The sequence below is a fragment of the Vespa crabro genome, chromosome 5 (assembly GCF_910589235.1).
Source record: "Vespa crabro chromosome 5, iyVesCrab1.2, whole genome shotgun sequence".
Taxonomy (NCBI): Eukaryota; Metazoa; Arthropoda; class Insecta; order Hymenoptera; family Vespidae; genus Vespa; species Vespa crabro.
This window is the reverse complement of record NC_060959.1, coordinates 5,667,876-5,692,762: the sequence shown is the minus strand read 5'-3', so window position 1 is coordinate 5,692,762 and position 24,887 is coordinate 5,667,876. Positions and strand designations below refer to the sequence as shown.

Below are 24,887 nucleotides of genomic sequence, written 5' to 3'. Positions count from 1 at the left end.
GTTGTTGCGTCCAGAATGCAAATGCATACTTGTTAGTTGCATAAGCAAGTATCGTCGTTGTTAACCTTAAGAAATATTTCGTTCTATGATCTCTTCGTGTGCTTTGAAGCATACGCCATTAGACGTCTTTTATATTTCGCGAAGTAAACACGGCCCGGTACTTTTTCAGTACGAAACGAATGGCGACGCGAATATGTAAATTTGTATTGCATGGTTTTACTCCTCGATTCGAAATTATATCCTTTCGTACGGTATGATATTTTCTTTCTTTCTTTTTTTTTTCTTTTTTTTTTTTACCTTAAAATATTTGAACATCTCTCAAAGGTCAAAATAATATTTGTCACTTTTCGATGTGTGAATATGAAAATTAAAGGGGTGAAAAGACTTAAATTCTTAATAAAAATGACGACGAAGGTTATTTGCGTAATATGCATATTCAAAAGGAATTCTATCAGGCATAGGATAATTTGCCACCTTCACACCGTACCGCGCTCTTTTCCTTTGTACATTGGAGCTAATAAAGTTTCTCTTTCACGTATGCAACAAAGCTGGTCTAGTTGATGCTCAATGTTCTATGCTTTCGATGTATCAGCCCAAGTTGCTGCGTGCACGAACAATATCAAACGTCTAGCCGGCGACAGGGTGCAATTAAGTGTCAAATATTAATTGATCGAGCAAGTGACAGTTGAAAACCGATATATACCCGTTTGTCTCGATTCCGTAAGCGTTCGACGTACTACGTTCTCTCTGTTTCTTTTTTCTATTTTTTTTTCTTTTTTTTTTCCACGTAGCATACGACATAGTAACGCGTTCGTTAAAAAAGACGATCGAACGATTTTCGAGAAAAGGCGAAGAATTTTTTTATCCGATCATCGAAATGATCTTTCACGCAAATAAGTTTTAAGTTATGATACAAGAACCTACCATAATCTTTTTGTTTTTTTCTTTTCTTTTTTTTTTTTGTTTTTCTTTTTTTCTTTTTCTTTTCATATCGACCAAGTTATAGTTCTAACGTTGCCATTTAAACGCAAATGAAATTTGACTTACGTCAGAATATATGAATTCGGTTGACCCGACAATAACATGCAACTCGTACCTCTTTCCTGTACAAACGATAATATCCGTGATATGTATGCAGGATCTTATTGTTAGTTACTTCGATGTTGCATCGAAGGAGTTCTTAAAGTCTCAGCGAGAACACGTAATACGATTATCGAACGTATCGCCACTTAAATTTGAGATTTTAAATGTTTGCTTTATGGATTTTTCGTTGTTACGAGTTAATTTTATGGGATCGCATAAGTGAAAGAAAGTAAAGAAATAATTTCGATTTTAATAGTTTCGTTTTAGTTCGGATCGATCAATCCGAATAAAGAATTGTTAACGTGACATTTTATATTGATAATAAATAATAAGATTAAATGTAATATATTTACGATTAAACTTTTTTTTATAACTTTCTATCTTACTTGCGTTAATAAAAGAACGATAGAGAAAAAGAGAAAGAGAGAGAGAGAGAGAGAGAGAGAGAGAGAGAGAGAGAGAGAGAGAGAGAATTGAATAAAACAAATAAATTTGTAGAACAAACGCATTCGTCGAGTAATTATATAGTCGGTGTACTCGTTTTATCGGTTTCGATGTCGAAGATTGAGTTTGAGTTGGCCGAATAAAATTGATTCGTCGAACTGGAATTCGATTTTAGTTGTCAGGACAAAATAGATTAATACGAGGATCGAATTATATCTTACTTGAGGAAATTACATTTGCTTGGAACATTGAAAGAAGGATGAAAACTCGTTCAATTATTTTTCGTATCCTTGAAGAAAATATTTCATACGTTTTTCAAGTAGAAGAATTAATACGTATTTTGTGTTTTGTGTTTCTGTGTGTGTATGTGTGTCTGTGTTTACGTAAATACGTAAGTATGTATAAATAAGGTTCAAAACAGGAATCTATTATTTCGTTATATTTTAGAATTAATAAAAGCTCGTTCATGCTAATTAGCTGACGTTGTACGTTTAAAATCGAGGAAAAGAAGAGTTACAAATAGGATGAATGTTGGTGTATTATACGTATATAATTAATCGTTTAGAATAGTTCCAGAGGATTAAAAGTCTTATGGTAAGTGGAATTAATCGTTCAAAGTCTTGTCGAAGAGCTTGTAGTTCAAGATTGTAATTGAGACGTGGAAGGTGACTTGATCTCGATTAATAATATTCGAGGATCCGTATACGTGACTTTACTCTGTTTCGAGGCTTATGCGAAGGTTCGACGAAGGAATTATTGGCTTAGTCATTATTAAATACAAGTTCGTTCACGAATCCATTATCATAGATACGATTACATACATCTTCCATGATTTGACGTCATTGATTTAGTTATTATATTTAAAAGCTCTTCTTTGCCACATTTCGTTCGAAAGGATATTATGTGGTGACTTTAGCGACAGATAATGGATAAAATATAAGCTTGTCTAGATTATACCCTATAATTTAACAATCGGCTTAAGTGTGAGTTAAGAGTATTGATGTTAGTAGACTGAATTCCATAATATTCAATCTTTTATATTTATATCGGCTTTTACGAATCTTTCAAGAAATATTATTCTTGTTGAAACGAAAGAATGGAAAAAGAAAAAAATCGTATTGGAAGATATATCTTTTTTTTTTTTTTTTTATGAAAATGAATTCGTACGTAAAAAGGATATGATCTTTTGATGAAAATTTGAAAATGCCAACTCCTTCGTTTAAACTTTCATCTTCAAAATAAAATCATGTTTATCGAAATCGGTCAAGTATTACTCTCTGATCTCTTTGTCGGTGAAAATCATTATAAAAACAGGAGTAATGAACGTTCTTAACGAGTAATGGCTTTTTCTTTGATTGATAAAATGATGACCTCTAAAATTAATAGGACTATAATAATAATCATTTTTTTTATAATATTAATAATAATAATAATAATAATAATAATAATAATAATAATAATAATAATAATAATAATAATAATTTTATTATTACTTGCGAAAGACATTGAAATAGAAACTTTTCTCAAAGATCGAACGTTTCATATTTCCTCACGGTATCAATTGATTTCGAGAACTTTTCCCCTTTACATCTACCTCTATTTTTCTCTTTCTCCGTTTCTTTTCCTCGCAGAAATAAGAAACGAGGAACGCGGAATTGAGTTTAACGTGAACTTCTTTGATATTCTTCAACCGAAGAAGGCGTCTTTTCTTACAAATTCTTTTTCCTACGAGACGCATCGTCAAAGGTGCTCATGTAGTGCGCCGTGCTTTTGTGCACGCGAGCGCATCAAAATCTTTGTAAATATAGATATATTTATCTACTCTCTTCGTGGGAATTGCATATCAAAAGTTTAACGAATTCCCTTCGATCGTATCGATTCGATTATTCAATGAAACTCGATTTTGTCGATAACGTTAACAACGATGAATGACGAATAACTAATACATTCTTCTTCTTTTTTTCTTTATTTTTTTTTTTTTTCTTTTTTCTTCTCCTATATTCTCCCGTTCTCATTTTACTTTCATAGGATCGATATAAAATACAAGGGATATATTAAGATATAATATGAAATATAATAAAACATTAAAAAAAATAATGTATATTAAAAAAATAATGTATAAATAAAAATAGTAATAGTAATCATACGTAATAGTTTAAGGTAATAGTAATAGTTTACGGTAACAATAACGTTTTCTCACTATCACGAAGGTGTAGTAGAAAGTAGTAGATAATATTCTAGAAATTCAATATCGATCTGATTTGACTCTTCGTTGTTTTGTTCTTCTTTTTTTTTTTTAGTTTCTTTTTTTTTTTTCTTTTTTTTTTCTCTCTCTTTCTGTTTTCGCCCAACAGGAAGAAATTTGCATGTTTCGTTCGACGTTGCAATATCAACAGTAGCAGCAGCAGTAACAGCAGCAGCAGCAGCAGCAGTAACAGCAGCAGCAGCAGCAGCAGCAGCAGCAGCAGTAACAGCAGCAGCAGCAGCAGCAGCAGCAGCAGCAGTAACAGCAGCAGCAGCAGCAGCAGCAGCAGTAGTAGTAGTAGTAGCAGCATTGCAGTTACGATGGCTCGCCTGTTCCATCGCAATACCCCTGGCTGGCTGACACGGTCTGTTGTTGCGCCACTCCCATCTCTGACTAGAGCTTCCACTTCCTAGTTTCTAGTAAGGGCCGTAAGGCAGGCGTCCGTGATCGTTGCTTCGTCTTTTTCTACTTCTTTTCCCACATAAACACATACACTTATACAAACATACGAACGTTTACGTTCGCTCACTCGTGCACACACACACACACACACACACAAACACACACACAAACATAAACATAGGTATATTTCTCTCGCCTATGGCTATATTTCAAGCTTATTTGCTATAGAATATATATATATATATATATATATATATATATATATATATATAACAAAGCGGAAAAAACCATGCTACCTAGTATCGAGTTCAACGTTTCGAAGCTGTTGTATCTTAATCTTCTTTCTCATATCTCTCTTTCTCTCTCTTTTTCTTTCTTTTTCTCTTCTCGTTCGCATGATATATCTACGTAAATATCTCTTACGAAAGAAATACTACCTAGAGCCTAGTCTTCTTGTTTCCTATTTACACGTGAATTATTTTGTTTCTTAAGGCGATACTACTTTCAAACGAGCTAAGAAAATGGATACTTCTTTCGAGTTTATGTATTTTTACGAGTACAAGAATCTGCTAAGGAATTTCTACTGTTTGTTCTTGTAACGTGTGAGAGATAGAGAGAGAGAGAGAGAGAGAGAGGGAGAGAGAGAGGGAGTGAGAGAGAGCGAAAGAGAGAAAGCACTCCATACTGACGTAAAAAGAGGTCAAAATTTTGCAGTAAAACTTGACATTTTACGAAGAGACAAAACAATACAGAAGAAGGAAGAGATAATAATCGTGTCGTATGTAAACTTGCTAATGTATGTGCATAAAAATATTCGAAAGATAGATATAATAGAGACATCTCGACGAGACAACGACGGAAAAAGGAAAGAATAGAAGGTACTGGGAAATCTGTGCCACGATAAAATAATAAGAGACAAAGGTGATTCAGTATTCGCTACGTATCGACGAAGAATATCATTTTTAAAAATACAGATACGCATTCACTATTTTCCTGTTCCTTCTCTCTCTCTCTCCCTCTCTCTCTCTCTCTCTCCCTCTCCCTCTCTCTCTCTCCCTCTCCCTCTCTCTCTCTCCCTCTCTCTCTCTCTCTCCCTCTCCCTCTCTCTCTCTCCCTCTCCCTCTCTCTTTCTCTCTCTCTCTCTCTCTCTCTCTCTCTCTCTCTCTCTCTCTCTCTCTCTCTCTCTCTCTCTACGCCACCCTCTGTTGATCGAGTTGGAAAAATATGTAAAATGAAAAAATACGTTCCATTGGAAAAAAGTTGTACTGTGAAAGTGTAGAAAATATGAACGATATGCAGGGAGGAAAATCGAATGGTTTATCGGTGAAAATTTAAAAATGAATGAAAAATAAGAAAAATTACAAAACGAACGTATGTATGTACATACATACTATATAACTGCAAGTTAATTTAATTTAGAAAATGATTACCAACCGTTTCCGCGAATTGTCATGTTCTCGTGCAATTATCAATGATTGCATAAAATCTCCAATGGGACATACCACGAATTAATTGTCGAGGATGCCCGATTAGTCTTTGGAATAGCCGCGAAACGATCACGAAATAATCAAAATAAGCGTTCACGTCATCTTTTTCTGAAACGTAAATGAGAATCGTTGGATTATTAACATTTCGAATGAAAGAAAATTACACTTCGATTTTTTCCGTGTTATTCTTGCGAATGTTTTTTCCCCTCGAAATGGATTTCCTTTTTCGAAGGGAAATTGATAGAAATTTTCTTTCCTTCTTTCTTTCTTTTTTTCCTTCTTTTCCTTTTTCTTTTTTTTTTCTTTCTCTTCTTCTTCTTTATCTTCATCATAGCTGTATTTACAGAAGTTTGATTTCAAATTTTTGGATATCGGTATTGTATAAAGAAGAAAAAGAAACAGAAGAGGAAAAAGAAGAAGAAGAAGAAGAAGCAGAAGAAGAAGAAGTAGAAATGATAAATTCTTTGGAATATTCGATTCGTTCAGCAAATCGACGGCAAATGTAATAAAAGTTTCTTTGCGATGATAGTAACATATGGTATCTAAATTAAGATCGATTACAATCGTAAAACTAAACTTCGCGGGTATTATTGACGGAAACTTCTTTCGAACTTTACCGGATATCCTAGATGGTTGATTGAATAATAATATCTATGTAAAAGAAATCTTATTGATTTTCTGAATAATTTTCTATATTTTAACAACGTTAGTTTTATCTTTTTCGAGTTTAGTAGAATTAGGAAACTTCAAAGTTTTCTTTAATACCTAGTCATCTTTATTTGCATAAGTTTCTGTTCAAATAAAAAACAATTTTTAAAGGTTTTCTTTCGAACGAGAGAAAGAAAGAGAGAGAGAGAGAGAGAGAGAGAGAGAGAGAGAGAGAAAAAATATTATAACACGATTTTTGATCTACCAATGAGTTTTACGAAAGTCGATGTATTTTCTTCATATCAATAATGTCGATGAAAACGGCATGAGCAGGAAAATTGAGCTCGATCGAGCACATATATATTCCAGATGCATCGAAAATTCACTAGGATAGTAATAGGCTGACGTGAAAGGTTAAAGGAGGAAAAATAAAAAGAGGATTTATTGAAAATTCTTCCACGAGAAAAAGAGCTATGATCTTATATGTCTTCTCCCTTTTTCTTTCGCGTTATTTACCACGTTCTTGACCTCCCTTTTGAAAGAAATCTCTTTTAGAGTTATTTCGCAAAGAAACGAGTAATAAAAAGCAATGAAAGAAGATACATTGTAACTGGAAGAACGACAAAATATAATGTTAGATCGTTAATGATCTTAAGTATGTTTATTCGTTAGAAAATGTTGAATACATAATTATAAGTTTTTTTAATATTAAGTTACGATTTTTAATAATTATGTTGAAAAAAAAAAACTTTAATAAGATAAGATTTTGGCAATTCTTTTTGGTAATTATTACGTTCCTCGGTACGTAAATTTAAAAGAGTTTAGGATAATTATTTCATAGATAATTATACGTTATAATTTTCTTATAAATCGACTATTCATTTACAATTTGTAATGTATTATCGTGATTTTATATATATATATATATATATATATAAATAGTTTCGTTCAATTTTCTTTTCTTTTTTTAAAATAGAAAAAAAGAAAAAAAAACGAATAAATTCGTGGAATTAACGTGGAAACGAGCTTATAGCACGTTAGGAAGAAGATAAAAAAAGTTTTTCATGTAACGTTAACTTCCGATCGATTTGTTTAATAAGTGATTTTATTTCAATGCGAGAGAAAAGATCTAATGGTTCATGGAATATGGTTAATTACGTGAAAATTGGACATCTCGCGATCGTTCGTAATGTAATTGCGTGCACTCGACCGTATATTCATCATACAGAAAGTCATTTTAATAAACGAATCTCGCGCGGTTATGTTGCTACCACCAATCAAAGAGAGACGTTTCATTGCGCAGATCGAGTTTCCACGGTAATACCTAGTGTCCGCTTTCGCGGACAACAATGATGTTCGTGCTTTTGACAAGTCGATCGTTCGAAAGCGTCCAACGAAAGAAATTGATTACTAGAGTTTGAGCTTTCTTTCTTGTTTCGAAGATTCTACGAAGCGAATCGAGTTTCATCGTTCATGAAATGAAGTCGACCGTGGCGACTTGTTTCCGATCGAATCGGTCGTTGTTACGTACGCGAAACTATTTCACTTGGTGATAATAAAGTGTCGGTGTAAAACGTGTTCGAATATAGTAAACGAAAAACGAACGAATGGTACGAACGAACGAATGAACGAACGAACGAACGAACGAACGAACAGATAAAATTACTTTCAACGAATAGAGTTAACGTCGATCGAATTTTTCAAGTAATTGCTTTTTCTAAAAATCATTTTATTGAATAAGAATATTCTAGTCTGTGTTGCACTATGAATTTCCCTTTTTGCGGGAATGGCAAGAGTAATTTTATTTACGGTTAACCTTATCCACGGCGAAGAGGAAAAATCGAAGCAAGATAGTATGGCTGAGAGAGAACGCTGCCGTGTGACGTCGTTCTCCTCGTCCATCGACGTTTTAATAGTAATTATTAAAATAAAATCGTCCGGGTCTCGTGGGTTTCGTTCGAGGATCGATCGATAGGACAAAACTCTCAGAACTTTAACGTAACGTAATTGTTGGAGAACTTTGACCATAAAATAATAAAACATTGATACGTTTTATCGTAAAACATATATATATATATATATATATATATATATATATATATATATACACACACCTATATATATACATACACTATATATATACACAAACATATATATCTTTTCTCGTATAAGTTTCAGTATAGATATGGATCCGTTTTCGCTTCGACCGTGATAACATTTTCTTTTCTCTTTTCTTCGCACGTGCAACTTTAGAAGGCAATAAAGAAGAACGATTCCCTTCCAAGCGTAACTGCACGGCTCATTCCCGGATATACTTCGTTCTGAGGAATTGAAGTTATGGATAAAAGAGAGAGAAAAAGAGAGAGAGAGAGAGAGAGAGAGAAAATAGAGAACGAAAAAGAAATGAGGAAGGACAAGGACAATTGATTGGTTTTCTCTTTTCTTTCATCTATTTCGTTTTCTTTCAACCTTTTTATATTCCTCTCGGTCCTTTTTCAGTATCGTAGAAAAGGAAAAATAGTCGAAAATTGTGACTAGAGAGATTGGAGTTGAGATATACGTATGTATCCTTAAGAAATTGTCGAGAAAATGATATAAAACGAAATGTAAAACATTTCCAAGTAAAACTGTAAGTTAATGCATTCACATAGCGTAATGAATCGATAGAAAGATCGTTCTTTTTTTTTTTTAATAATAAAATGTAAAAAATTTTGTTAGCAGTAATTAAATTTTATTTTTTTTGCTTTTCCATCTTTATTTACTTTCTTCCGTAGGATCGAGAAAGAGAAAGTATCTCATATTTTCGAGAATCTTAATGTCATGCGAATTAGAACTCGTAAAGAGAGCGTACACAGGGTTCTTGAATTAAGTTTAATTAACCGAAAGTTAAATTTTCGTTGGACATCGTTAAGATATTAACAAGACCGAAAACTTGAAATATGAAGTTAATTATAATTTTATCGAAGATGTTAACGATGCTTATCAGAATTATTAAAATTATATATGATATTACTTTTTTTTTCGATTTATTCATCATACTTTTGGAACTTTGGATCTAATCGATTTATTTAATTTTCTTCTCGTTTTTATTCAGATATAATAGTAGACATCAAACGAAAAATAATTTCGATATTCGTTAATTGTTCGGCCCACTCTAATTTCCCTTTGTCAATATGGTCTAGCATGTGTAGTGCGTTCTATCAAAAGCATTCCTGCGTACTATGGAATCCGTTTGGTTATTCGAAGCTCGTGAAATTACAATCCGAATGTCGTTTAGTATTGAGAAAATGCGATTTCGTGGATCATTGATGATTAATCGAGCGAAGAAAGAACGATAAAGAGAGAGAGATAGATAGATAGATAGAGAGAGAGAGAGAGAGAGGGAGAGAGAGAGAGAGAGAGAGAGAAAGATAAAGAGAGAGATAGAACGGGGAAGGACTGCCGAAGAGAACTAAGCTATTCTCCGTAAATTAATTTGCACCTCGGACTACACGATCCTTACATTTCATTATCGCTAACCTACAAAAGCTCTTCTCGTGTCAGTATACATGAAGAGAACTCGAGTACCTACAAATTAAAGTTTCGTTCGGCGTATAACATTTCGTTACGTTTGTTTCGACTTATAATAGTTAGAGAAGGAGAGAGAGAGAGAGAGAGAGAGAGAGAGAGAGAGAGAGAGAGAGAGAGAGAGAGAGAAGAAGAATTTCTCAAAGTATCTTATAAAATAGAATTCTCCATTGACCTATCGGATAGAAGATCATAGAAATTTGAATCATTTGTAGCATTTGATGTGTAGTGAAAAATGAGTAGCAGTCTTCGTTAAGAATTTAATATCACCCTTAGGGGAAAGAAAGAAATGATACTTGGTTGGATGGATTGATCAATGGTCGTAAGAATCGTCTCGTTGTAAACTTACGATTCGCGTGGGTGTTCCGCATTACGGTACGAAAGGGTACCTGCAATTTAATGCGTGGAACGAGGATGTAGGGGGGAGTGGGGTGGGGAAGATGGGGGGTGGTTCGCAGAGGCGTAGAAGGAGAAGAGGAAAGAGAAACTAAGAGCAACAAGTTCTCCCTTGATTTATCGTTTTACATAAGTGCCTGTTCGTTCTCGTATAAAACTTAAAGTGGATTAAACGGGAATTACATTGTGTGGGACGATCATGAGAAAGGAAAAGATAGGCGAAGTCAAATTGATTAAATTCGATCATTCGTTAGCCATTTTCCTTGACCGAAGAAACTTCTCTTTCTCTCTCTCTCTCTCTTTTCTTTACTCGAAAGATTAACAATGATCGTTGACATAGAATTTTCTTGGCAATCCTCTTTAATACGCACGCGAACGTTTTGTTCGTAAGAAAAAAAAAAAGAAAAAAAAACACGAACGAATCGAGTTATCGTAAATAATGAAGGTACGTTTTTTTTCTTCCTTTTTTCTTTTCTTTTTTTTTTGGCATGGGAGGGATCGATTTAAACGTTTGATCGTTCTACGGGCGACAATCCCCTCGTTGTCGTCGTCGTTCGTCGCAATGAATCGTCGGGTATTCTTGTGTTCTCGTGCCAAAAGTGGCGCCGAAAGGACGCCGATATGTGACAGTGTCAAAGGCTAATGGAGCAGTAAATGATAACAGTAGCGAACTTTATGAAGAGTTTCCTTCGTTTTCCTCAATTGCGGAATCGAGTCAATTTTTCATTAGAAGTAATTTTCATTTAGTTCTCTGTTTTTCTTCCTTTCTTTATTTCCTTCTTTCTTTCTTCTCTCTCTCTCTCTCTCTCTCTCTCTCTCTCTCTTTCTCTTCTTTTTTCGTATTATTTAACATTAAAAAGTACTTTCTAATCGTCCTCGAATATTTCAAATTCATATATATATATTAGTACATATAGCAACAGAAATATTATCATTTTAATTTTATTTTAAGAACTAACAAACGTATTATCTTTAAATTAAAATTTTTCTTATCGTAAGTAATATTTCAGACATTAATCATAATTTGTATAGAGCCAGTGGTTTAATCCACGTGGATAATGGAATCGTTTATACGTATAATTGTGTTATATCATTGGTATACTTCGTGGAAAATAAGAGAACGTACTGGCTTATGCGTTTTAATAAGCTCAAGGATGAAAAACGAATGGGAATAACACGAATGACGCGTTTGCAAGGCACGTTGCCTTTTCTCAGAAAATGAGTCCTCACTCTTTTCCACATCGTGTTAATTAATTTCATTAGTTGAAGGGAAAAAATGTTGAGGCTTAGCTTACTATTACGTGATCTCGTCATGCACGTAGATATATAAGTACATATATAGAGATAAATAAATTATGATGAGATAAAAATGTAAAATACAAAAGAAAAAAAAGAAAAAATAAAAAACAAGAAAAAAAAACAAAAAGTAAATCATATTTCCATTTCGCAGCAAAATTTCTCTCTATCTATCCGTCTCTGTCTTTTTTAATTTTTTCGTTTTCTTTCTTTTTTTTTTCTTCAGATCAACGAAACAGTCCGTGAAAAATGTAATCGCAAAATTCATAGACGTAGAGGAAGGTCATTTTATTTTAACGTAGATAAAAGTATCTCTTTTCTGATGCCATTTCTCTCGAGGAGAGAGAGAGGAAAGAGGCGGCTTTCTTTGAAATTGCAGTTTTCTACTTTGAAATACCTCAAGCCTCACATTTTTCTCCTCTTTTCCAAGAGCTGTTCGAGCTCTGAGTATTTTATTGCTATGGGAGATAGCGTAAGAATACTATTTTAAATCCTTCCAAGCTTTTAGGCATAAAAGCTTCACTAAGGGAAATGTTGGAAACGTTAAAGGGTTCCGACGACTTGGACGTCGCAAAAAATTAGAGAATAAACGAGATAGAGAGAGAGAGAGAGAGAGAGAGAGAGAGAGAGAGAGAGAGAGAGAGAGAGAAGCAGAAGAAGAAAAGAAAAGGAAAGAAAGGAAATTGAAGAATTAACTCGTCTCTGTAGCAATTATTTGCCGAGTTTTCCACGAGAAGCTCGTAGAATAGTGTCGGCGAATGAATTCCCAAGACGTTGTTGCAAGTGCATACCTTTAAAGCCGACGTTTTATTAGATCACACCAGAGTCTTTCCTATCACAAGCCTATACATCACGCTCTAGCGGCAAATAATTCTGTCCTTTTCATATATATTCCAGTTGAAGTTCGATGAATTATTCATTTTCCACGTATTCTACTATGCGACGACTCTCTTGTGAACTTTCAAACCCCTTCCCCCTTCTCCTCTAACATCTCTCACCTACCATTTCTTATTCTTACTACTAAAAGGAACTTCCCGTGGCCATTTGAAAAATCGGGAGAGATTGAGGATTTTAATACAAATTTTCTCGAGAAACATTCTAGCTATATAGATATAATATTTCTTTCTTTCTTTCTTTTTTCTTTCTGTGGAATATCGATTAATAAATTCACAAATAGAAGAAAAATAACATAAAGCGTTGCTTGTCTATCTTGTCGGATTTTATAAATAATATTTCCGGGAAGAAATTATCATACGACGTAATGGTGGAGAACGTGCGTTGTAAACGAAATTTGTTCTTTTTTTTCTTTCTTTTTCTTTTTTTCTTTTTCTTTTTTTCTTTTAGCCAGCGGTAACGTTCGTAAAGTTACAAACGAGAATATACAAGAAAGAAAAATGAATCGAATGGCATGGACAACGTTTTTACGGAAGCCTAAAGCTGCACGGCCTAAAGCAGCAGCAGCAGCAGTCACCAGTAGTTTTGAAAGCAACGCGGCCCACCTGTTGCTAGGCCTACGTCATTCGAGACGATAGGCGAGAGATCTTTCGCCTTTCGAGAGAGTTTCCAACATATATAGCTTACTTAAATATATAGCTTACTTAAATATCGCACCCTCACTTCTTCCCGAGTTAAAAAGTAGTCATCATATCGATTTATCTCGGAAACATTGAGTTATCTGCTTTTTTGTATTATCGATTACCATCAGATTGGAATAAAAAGTCCTTGGGATGATCTCAAAACCGTGTAAATCTTGTTGATCTCAAGTAGATGTATTTGTCGGTGAAAGTTTTCAATAGTATTTTCTCTCTCTCTCTCTCTCTCTCTTCTCGCTCTCTCGCTCTCTCTCTTTCATTCTTTCCGTCTCCTTTTTTTTACTTTTCTTTCATTTTTTCTTTATTATCGATTTGATTCGTCTTTCTTTGATTCTTTTACCTTGCAATTGTCTACTGCTACTTTCTTTATCGAGTTTTATTTCCAAGGTCGTCCAATTATCTTTTTCCCTCCGTCTCCCCCACTCCATCCCCTTTCGGAATATCATTCAATCTCATTTCAATCGGACACGATCGATTGCAAATTTTCTTTTAATCCTGCGAATGATTGATTTCTCCGACCGAGATGTTTTATCTTTATCGATAAAGTAGCCTTTGAATTTTATTTTCGAATCGTACGATATTACATCTTACAATATATACTTAGCTTCGGACATTAATGTACTCAGTTTCGTTGTAAGTTTTAATAACGTTGTTAGAATTTAATACTTTACTGAGAGAGAGAGAGAGAGAGAGAGAGAGAGAGAGAGAGAGAGAAAGATAGAAAGATAGAGAACGAACGAGACTATAGACACTATTATCGTGATTCTTCATATTTCTTCGTTCGTAAATCTTATTTCTATCTGGAAAAGAAGATTTTGTAAATATTTCAAGATACTTTCGATGAGTTTTTTTTCCCCCATCGAACGAGAAATCCTTAGAATCCATAGAAGGATAACACGATAGGATAATTATAAACAAGAAAATGATATTTGTCCGTTAGTTCGAGCCGTCGACGGACGAAAAGCAATTGCGATATCCAATTTAAATGATAATTCTCTACATGACCGATAAATCGATACTCGGTACCGAACCAGTTAAAGTTATAATCACGAGAGTTATAAACGTGAATTTCGAATTGAACCTTTGAAGATTCATAATGAAGATTTACCGTTTCACGTAGAAACTTCGTTATCGTTTTAATATAAACGTAGTATAATAATGATCGTAAAAGGGAAAACCGAGGGTAGGAGAATTTGATCCTAAAAACAAAATCCTTTCTTGTTAAAGTTGAGAATGACGAGTGGGAAATTTTTATTATGGCTTTTCTCGTAGATCCACACGTAGATCGTAGATTCTTTACGTAAATCCTCACGTAGATTCCTCACGTAGACGTTCCATATAAATGATATAATAAAAAACTTTCAGGATCGATGATGAGAATTTTCGGTGCGAGACTTTATGACACTGAAGTTAGTTTTTGTAGTATATCCCCGTTCCGCCCTGCCCCGTCCCGTCCCGTCCCATCCCGTCCCTGTCCCAAAATATTTAATACACCAACAATTGCCGACTCGCTTTACGATTACAGTTTTATACCCGAATAAAACGTGTCCCAGTTGCAAATTAATTTTCTCCTCACAATCGTTCGCATTATTTTCGAACGTTGTCGCAATGAAGAGTAGGAGAAAAAAAAAGAAAAAAGAGAGAAAAAAAGAAAATAAAAGCAAAGCTTTCCACGATCGAAATCCATAAAAATTCCATGACGTTGAATTTCTCGACGTGGTTCTTTAGAGAGAAAAACAAATTGAAGGTAAAGTTTGGCGGTAGAAAATCGATAACTGAGAAAAGAAAATGTGAAGTTGCAGAGGAAAAAAATAAAATGAAGGAAAATGAGGTGAGTTTTTAAATTTGTATGCGATGGTATTGGTTGTGTATGTAGGGAATATTAAAGGATTGCGCGTATTAAAAAGAGAGAGAGAGAGAGAGAGAGAGAGAGAGAGAAGAAGAAGAAGAAGAAGAAGAAGAAGAAAGAGAAAACAATTACTTGGAATAACAATTTGTACCGAAGGAAAGATAAAATAAGAAGTTATGCGATGTTCAAAAGTTTCATAAGAGGAAATACAATTTTCACGTTGAACGTTTTATAATAATAAACTAATTGAATAGATTTATTCGTTGAGATATATCGTTGAATATAGCGAGAACGGTCAATTTGTATTATCCTTTAAACGCATCGTTTTCTTAAAAGAGAATTTTCAAGAAAGTCCTTCTCTAGTTTGTAGTATGGTCGCTCGATAGACTCGCCCCTTATGTTCTGATAACGAACTACCCTTTCGGTCGATTTGAGAGAAGTGCGAGAAATTCGGTTTCCACCTTGTTGCTAAGGAAACATCCCGCATCTTTCTGCAACATCCATTGCTGTTTGAGTTAAGCAACATCTAGAGATTTTCTTTTCCACTTTACCTTCACCCTCATCCTTATCTACACCCACATCCTACATCAACATCCCCATCTCCATCGCCGTATTCACGTTAATTTTTTACTACACCTTGAAACCTTTGATTCTGATTCTTCGTCATTGGCAATTTGCGTTAATGATAAGTGACAATTGATGTTAATTAAAAATATAATACTGCGTCTATGAACTTTGTAGAAATTTTTTTGCTTCAATTCGATACTTTCAACGATAAGATGTGAAAAGTTTAAATAAGATTTTTTTTTTATCTAACTTAACTATTTATTTCGAGATCTTATTGTTTAAATCGAAACTCTTGATGTTTCGAATTTATATAATCGAAATGTATATGTGTCTACGTGCTTGTGTGTGTGTGTGTGTATGTATATGTATATATAGGCTAATTTTTAAGCAGTCTTTTTTTTTTTCTTTTTAATTATAAAAAAATACGCTTGAATACATTTCGCATAACTGGATATATTTTTTCAAACTTTGCGTTTTACGAACTTCACGCATGCATAAATGTATAATACATGAATAATTACCGTTTCATTCAACGATATCTCCGAATGAATTTATATTTATTCGCTTTTATTATAGGATTAAACCATACCTATTTCTTTGAAATTGCGTTGATCGAGTCATGGGGATCTGGGTCATTTATGTGGGACATCTAATGTCAAAGGTTATGTGAAAGTCTTATCGTACTATCCTGGATTTCAAAGATTCAAAGAGTTCCCTTCTTCTACGTAGAATTTTTGTTGAATTTTTCAAGATAATCAGCAATCGAATTGGATCATCGATAGATACGAATAAGCAATAATTTTACAAATTTGATAAAATCCTGTAGGAATTGTCTTCTTTCTTTTTATTTGTTTTTTTTTGCATGTAAGAAAAAACAAAAAAGAAAAGGAAAAAAAGAGAAAATGTACGGAGTTAAATTAAATTCGATCAAAAATTAAACGATCATTAATTCCTCATCATTGCGATCAATTCTATAAATAATTATAACGATTATATTATCAAGGAGAATTTTGCAAAAGAGCGAAAGGACAAGAGTATTTCAAAATGTAAAATTTGCTTTCACCTACTTAACCGATACCGGTTAATTAATCTTTCGGGGTCATCGATTATTGGTAATTAATATTATTTATACTCGAACGGACGTCATTAATATTAATAACGACGTTGGTAACTATATTGGCGTGACATGTAGCAAACGATAAGTGACTCTTTGAGATATATAGAGACGTCGAACGTGGTATAATTATGTGAGAGAAGATAATGTTCCTCCGATAGATTAAGAACAAAGTGAGAATGGAAAATGGAATAGTAATCGCAATGATTCTAGAGTAATAACCGTTGTTACGGGCAACGAAGAGGAGAATTTTTTTTCACAACGTTTAATGCATAAATATCGGTATACGTCGACCTTTAACAATAGATAATCCTCGCTTCGTTACGAGTTCAGATCGTTCAGCATACAAGAAAGCTTTCTATACGAACGACAAAGTCGATTTTCTTGAGCAGTTTTGCATAAAATCTTTGCAAATTAGAAAAAAAAAAAAAAGAAAAACAATCTTTTAATGTCGTCTGCAAGGGACAGTTATTAGACGATAGAATATATATACACACACACACACACACACACACACACATATATATATATATATATATATATATTTAGATTCAAAATAAAAATTTTGAAAGGACGGGAACTTTGAAAAAAGCTCTTTCAACAAAATTATCCTTGGTCGTTATAAGTCGAAATAATTAGAAAGTTTCTTTGTAATAATATTTCATCGAGTTTTTGATAAAAACAATAATAAAAGAAAAGGAGAGGGAGAAGAGAGAGAGAGAGAGAGAGAGAGAGAGAGAGAGAGAGAGAGAAAGAAAGAAAGGGGAAGTGAGAGAAGTGACTTAGCGAAAACTTTGGAAGTATGCGCTAGTTAAGAATAATACTTCCAAGAGTGGGTTCTAACTTTTACATTAACTTACGCATGAGTTATTACGTCGAGTGCTATATTTATTTAACGTAACTTTTTCTTATTTTATAGTAAAGAACCTGTAAGATACACATATCTTTCTATATATCCAATTATCTATCTATCTTCGTAAAAGTATTTTCTTGATGTATTTCGATGTAAGGAATGTATAGTATGGTATGGACGAGTTTGGTTGGTAATTAGATTTTCAAAGCGAAGGAACGAAACTTTGTTCGATAATAAATGACAGAATTATTTTCTCTCTCTCACTCTCTCTTTCTCTCTCTCTCTCTCTCTCTCTCTCTCTTACTCTTTGATTCTCTAGATCTTCTTTTTGTTTCAATAGGAATTTTCTATCTTCGTTCGCTTTCGAATAAGGATACTTATCGGAGTAGTGCAATTTAATTTCGCTGTCTCCACAGAAATTGAATGAGGTGAAAGAATCTTTCGAGGAGAATTGATGTTTGCGTGTCGAAAAATGTTCGGAACATAAATTCGGAAAATATTTCGAGGGAAAGAAAAAAAAAATTGGATATTTTTATTTTATTTATTTGTTCTTTTTTTTCAAATCTTATTAACAAAAAGATATATGAAAGCGTTTGTAATCGATAACGAATAATTTGTAAATGAATAATCATACACATACACACATATATATATGTATATATATATATGTATATATATTTATTGAACAAATAATATTTGTTTTTCATGGGATTCAGTACACATAGATATCGTTTGAGAAGGATTTGAAGCTATTTAATGTATAGCACGTTTTCCTAGGGAAATGTCGGTTTCCATGGCGATTCCCGGATGTATGCAGCACGTAAAATCAATGGAACGATGTTAAGTGCATTGGATCCATTAGTGTCAAAACAGGAGGATCAAATCACTACTGGATTCAATTTATTACAATTTTTTTTTTTTTTTTTTATTTTTTTTTTTTTTCTTTCAATAGTCTATTTCGATAATACAAATTAGAAGATCGAATCAATTATCGATGTTATTATTTGTCGATTCTTCTCAATGGGAATTATCTAGTTAATACATTGAAAATCGGATGAGTGGTGAAGAAGAATTCGTAGAAAATTGACGAACATCTGTTCTGAGTTTCTGCTAGCAATGCACAAAGAAAAAGAATTTCATATCGACAATAGCAATTACTTGGCATTCATTTTTATAGGTTCATTTTTCCGTCTTTTCTCTCTCTCTCTCTCTCTCTCTCTTTCTCTCTCTCTCTCTCTCTATCTTTTTCTTTTTCTCTCTATCTATCTATCTCTTTATCATTTATTTTTAGAATTCTGAAATTTAATTTCAACGTATAAAAAGAGGAAAAGAAGAAACATATTATGAAGATATGAAGCTTCGTAGAAAAATTATTTTTTAAACGAATTTTTTCTTCTGTTTTTTTCTTCGTTTTTTTTTTTTAATATTATATAAGGAGAATCCCTTTCCGTCGAAAAGTCCAAATTTTCTCTTTCCCTTTTGCTCGGTATTATATGATGATCAAATATTATGGCCTTCCATGGTCCACGTGTGTTAAGTTTTTCTGGAATATCTCACGTATTATCAGCATTCTTATGGTTCTATTTCGTTAAACGAGAACGCAGGTGTATTTAAGGGGAAACTAAAAGTTCAGCTAGGGGGTATTTCATCATCGTTATTTCTCTTTATGATGTGCTCGTTTGGAAAACGATTAAATCGAAGAAATAGAAAAGAGAATAATAAAATTTTATATATATATATATATATATATATATATATATATGTGTGTGTGTGTATGTATATATATGTATATATAAAATAAGAGAATATGAGAGAAACGAGGTGAGCAAATCGATGAAGTTAAAATTTCTGATATAAATGGTTCAATCGTCGATAACGATGAACACTATGACAAAGTATTTTCAATTTTTTTCTATCCCATTTAATCCTCCGAGAGTATTTCAAGAGTGACGTCGATCATTAACGTGAGTATATAAGCGTTTGCAAAGTAACGCGAGAAAACGAATTTCTATAGAGAAGTCCACTTTTTCAGGATAATATGCACGAATTTTTTTATCTCCGTTTTTTTTTGTTTTTTTTTTCCAATATCTTTAATACACCCCCTTTTTGTACACCCGTTATCGTACTTTTTTCTCGATTTTTATTATTTTTATTTCGGCTCGAAATTCATCAGAATTAAAGTAAGATTTTTGTTGTTAACAAATTCGTGCGGAATATTAATTTTTTATTCTCTCTCTTTCTCTTTGCCCTTTTTTTCCTTTCCTTTTTTTTTTTTTTTTTTTTTTTTTTAATAGTCTTCGTTTATCGTATTCTTTTTTCTTTTTTCTCTTCTTTTTTCTTTTTTTTAACATCGAAATGAACGATTATATGTACTAATTATATCGGTATGAGAGTAAATAAAGAAAGTTCTTACTCGTATCATTCCTATGAGTTTGAAAACACGTTTGTGAGTCCTTTGAAAATTTATAACCATTCGTAGTAGGTATAATATCCATCAAACAAATTTATATGCATGTATTTTACATATTACACTATAGCAATATCTTGCCTTTCTCTCTCTGTCTCTCTCTGTCTTTTTTCTTTTTTTTTTTTTTAATAGACACTGTTTATCGTATTTTTACCTCTTCTTTTTTTTTTTTTTTTTTTTTTACCATCGAAATGAATTCGACGATCATAGGTACTAATTATTTACGTTATCCGTATGAGAGGAAACAAAGAAAGCTTTTATTCGTACCATTCATACGAATTTGAAAGCTCGTTCGTAAGTTCTTCGAAAATTTATAATCATTCGTAGGAGGTATAATATCCATCAAACAAATTTATATGCATACATTCTACGTATTACACAATTGCGATATCTTGCTTTTCTCTCCCTTTCTCTCTCTCTCTCTCTCTCTCTCTCTCTATATATATATATATATATATAGCTTTTACCAAGATGGTAGACACGTGTACGTGTTCGCGACGCTTCTCCTCTTTACTCCTTGAATCGAGCACACGAACGCACTGAGGCCAAGGTTCGTAGCCAATTACTTCGAGTGTGTGCGGAATATAGAGTGGAAATTCTCGGAACATTGGCGTGAATCTTGAGATCGTCTTTTCTGTCTCTCTCTCTCTCTCTCTCTCTCTCTCTATCTCTCTCTCTCTCTCTCTCTCTGTCTCTCTCTCTCTCTCTCTCTCTTTTTGCGTCCTTGTAAATTTCGTAAAATCACATGAACCACAGAGAAAGACTTTCCTTTTTCTTTTTCCTCCGCACGTATTTCCTTTTCTTTATCTCTATATCTTACGTATCTTATCATTTTTCTTTTCTCTTTTTCTTTATTTTTCCCTTTTTTAGAATTAGATTGAAGAAAGATCCAATTCTACGATAACACCTTGCCATCATCCTTTTGTGTAGGCGAATTATATAATAAGTTTTTCTCATCGAGGTCTATGTTGTCGCGTATCGACATGTTGCATCGCTTTTGAACTTTAAAGTGAGATCGATCATGTTTCATGATCGATAGATGTCTCATAAATGTCTACCTTTTTCGTATGATCGTAATTCTGAACTCTGTTAATACGCTTTTTTCTTTCTATAATATTTATATTTACGCCTTTTTTTTCGTAATTAACCGATATGCGAAAAGATAAAGGAGAATCAACATTAACGTTAAGAAAATCGAAAGGTCGAGAGAAGGATGGAATAGCGTGTATCTGTGTAAGTTTAGATATAAGTTAATAATAACAAACCCCTTCGATCCCTTCTATGTTTTATTAATTTTCTATATTTTATTATATATATATATATATATATATATATATATATATACATATACATACAATATTTATATACACGTTCGTGATTACTAACGTTGCATAAATTTTCTTACATCACCGTCACCTTACAGTTTATCCATCACGTTCGTATCCCCTTTCTACGTCTGACCTCACGAAGATTTCTCTACTTGTTTCTGCCATCCTGCATGCTAATACTATTCATCGCGCCACGTCTCTTGTTTCTTCTCCAATCCTTCATTCTCATTCTTTCTTTCTCTCTCTCTCTCTCTACCTATCTATCTATCTATCTATCTATCTATCTATCTATCTATCTATCTATCTATCTAACTTTCTTTCTTTTTCCCACATCTCTTTAAGATACATATATAATTATGAAAATCTTTTCCAGTTATTTTTACTCTGTCTATCTGTATAATATTCTTTCTTGTCTTTTTCTATTATACAGGCACATCGCGGGCCAGCAGTCGTGCAGGTATAATTCTTCAAGCACAACACTCGCAGTTCTTTATTATCAGTAAAAAGGCACCTTAGACATCTGATTAGCGCGTAGAATGCCATTTGCGAATTGATAAATTTAGAAATTAGGAAAGAGAAATGTCTTAGGCCGCTCTCTTATCTCTAATGTCACTTTAATTAGAGGAACGACGTTTTCTAAAGGCTTCTTAGCGTACCTTTAGTCTTAGAATAATCATGCCATGAAGTTTCTTTTTCTTTTCCTTTTTTTTCTTTTTTCTTTTTCTTCTCTTTACTAATTTTCTTTTTCTTTTTTTTTTGTTTTTTTTTTTGTAAAGTAGAACACGCTTTAGTCATCGGAGAAATCTCACGAGAAGTTTATTTTTAATTCGCGAGATTATTCGCGAAAAAGGATCGCGATTATTTTGATATAGAATAAAATTTGTCGAGTGGACGCTTAAAAATTATTGAAATGGATGAATACGCGGACGATACAAATCTGACGATATTCAAAATCTTTTTCTCTCTCTCTCTCTCTCTCTCTCACCCTTTCTCTCTCTCTCTCTCTCTCTCTCTCTCTCTATTTATATATATTTTTTCTTTCTATTTTATTATTCTTTTCATATTTCTCATTCTATCGTCGCATGCTTGGCATGAGACATCACGAATGCACGAAAAAATAAAAAGATTCAACCGCATGATCCGATAGTTTTAGTCATCTTTATTAAACTTCGTTTTTAATCTTTCATTTGTGACTCTCTCTCTCTCTCTCTCTCTCTTTCTTTCTTTCTCTTTCCTTTTTTCTTTCTCTCTCTATTTCTCTATTTCTCTGTATTTCTCTCTTTCTCTTTCCTCATTATTATCATTAGATGCAGCAGCCTTTTTAGTACATTAGAAGCGACAACGCGATGTAACTTTTTATTAGAATGACTACTTAACCCTTCGTTTTCTGTTTTATAGGTAAGTGGCTCGTTCTGCACGAGAAGTTCATGTTCCGTCGGTAAGTCACACAGCTTTTCTATCACCGAAAGCTTACGTTCTATCGAAAGCTCACTGCACTGTTTCAATGTCGATAAAACAGTATGCACTTTATCATTGAAATTTACAAAGTCAAAGAGACGAGTCAAAACTCATTCGGTAAATCGATTTCGTCGGTAAGGTCGTTGAAAGCTCTCGTTTTATGACGCAAGTGATATGAGTCCGACATATCTCGTACCTTGCTTTGATCAACGCTTTTGAAGACGGTGTATGCGACTCGATTGACATCGTTATATAATCTTAACATTACACAATATTACAAGAAATAACATAAGCTTACTATCATTAAATTATATATATGTATATATATATATATATATATATATATATATATTTATATTTATATAATAATATAAAAGTTATGATACGGTAATTAAATCTTTACGAAATATTTCTGTATTTAATTTACAACTTTGCACTTGCTTCTTATTTAGGTTTCACAAATTTCCGAATAATATGATAAACCTCAAATATAATATTATTTACTCGTTAAATGAATATTTATATAAATTCAAACTTTTAAACATTTAATTAATGAAATCTCCAAGATCTTTTAATAGAAGTTCAAAATTAATCGACTACTCTTACAAAATAGTAGGATTACTTCTCGTTAATGATCGAGTTTGAAAAGAAGATTATTACTAGATTCTCGATAAATGAAGGTGAACTTTCGAAAAGATACAGTAGGTACTTAGACCTACATGAAATCGCAAGAGATAGAGAATATCTATCATTTAATGGAAGCAATTATCATTGATAAGTTATAATAATGAATGTCAATTATACGCTCTACAAATTTTAACGTTACGTTCATTGAAGTGTCTATTAAAGAAAGAATCATAGAAATTACTCGTTATTTATTCTCTTTGTTATTATTTGTTTTCGTATTAACCTTTGTTTTTTTCTTTTTTTTTTTTTTTTACATATGAATCAAAACACTTTGATCCAAATCTAAATAGTTTTATGATTTTATTTTTAATGTCTCGTTATAGAAAATTTAAAAATTTTCTTATGAAAACGGACGTGACGTCGAACAACGTTGGACGTTCGTGAATGTCCGTCCGTTTCTGGTTTCGATGCAACGTCAATTTCTATATAACAAGTGTCTCATCGATACTCTCTTATTTTCGAACAAATTTTTCTCCGACGAAGAGCTTTCATCGTCGAAGTTACTTCCGAGCGATCTCTTCTCGTTGAAATGTCGATGAAAACGGACTTTCCATAGTGTAGCTTCGACACAACGTGATTGAGAGAGCGACGTGCTTGCCTTCGCTTTTTGAGACGAGAACGAGGCCACGGATCATTTTTCATTTTGCATTTACGTTAGACTACTATCCATGGAAGGAAGGAACGTAAGGTAACATAAACGCGAGCGTCGTAACGTTTAGCTTGCTAACTAAATTTAATCCCATAGATGAGAGTTACATTAGAGTATTTAAAAAAAAAAAAGAAAAAAAAAAGAAAAAGAAAAAAAAGAAAGACCTTTCGAAAGACTACTCTTGTAGCGGAATATACGAATTTTTATACGTGCACACACACATGGTAATGGTACGATTTGAATTAGAACACGAAAATAATTATTATAGTACGTAGTTGTATCACGTAAAAATAATTCGTCGAGATAAGAAAAAAATTATGTACATATTTTTTGAAACTAAAATTATGCTGCGATAAGAAAAAGTTGTGTTTATTCGTATTAATTATAAATACGTTTAAATATGATAAATATGAAATTTTTTTTCGACGGTAAATACGATGTGCTTTTTTAAAAGATAAAACATAATCTCGTTATATTTATTTCTGAATAAATAGCAACCTTTTTCCCTCCATATCTCTCTCTCTTTTTCTCTCTCTCTCTCTTCCTTCGGTCGAACGATTTTAGAAATTAAAAAAGCTAATTTCATTTTACCAGGACAAAATCACTCTCGTCGAAGTTTATGCGAGCCGAGCGAGAATCGCAGAGTATTACGCGAGATAACGTTAGAAAGAGGGAGAGAGAGAGAGAGAGAGAGAGAGAGAGAGAGAGAGAGAGAGAGAGAGGTTGTATAAGGGATGGAACGAAATGAAATTTTC

General features: G+C 33.0%; 1 protein-coding gene across 4 annotated transcripts in view; it reads left to right on the top strand.

Annotated features, from left to right (window-relative positions):
- LOC124424080 (neo-calmodulin-like) overlaps positions 1-24,887 on the top strand; it is a 104,658-nt gene that overhangs the window by 4,029 nt on the left and 75,742 nt on the right. For 2 of the 4 annotated variants that reach the window (XM_046962629.1, XM_046962626.1), the window contains exon 2: positions 21,769-21,795. The exons of the other annotated variants lie outside the window; for them this stretch is intronic. In XM_046962629.1, coding sequence (XP_046818585.1) covers positions 21,769-21,795 — 27 coding nt within the window. The remainder of the gene's footprint in view (positions 1-21,768; positions 21,796-24,887) is intronic. 4 annotated transcript variants of the gene reach the window in all.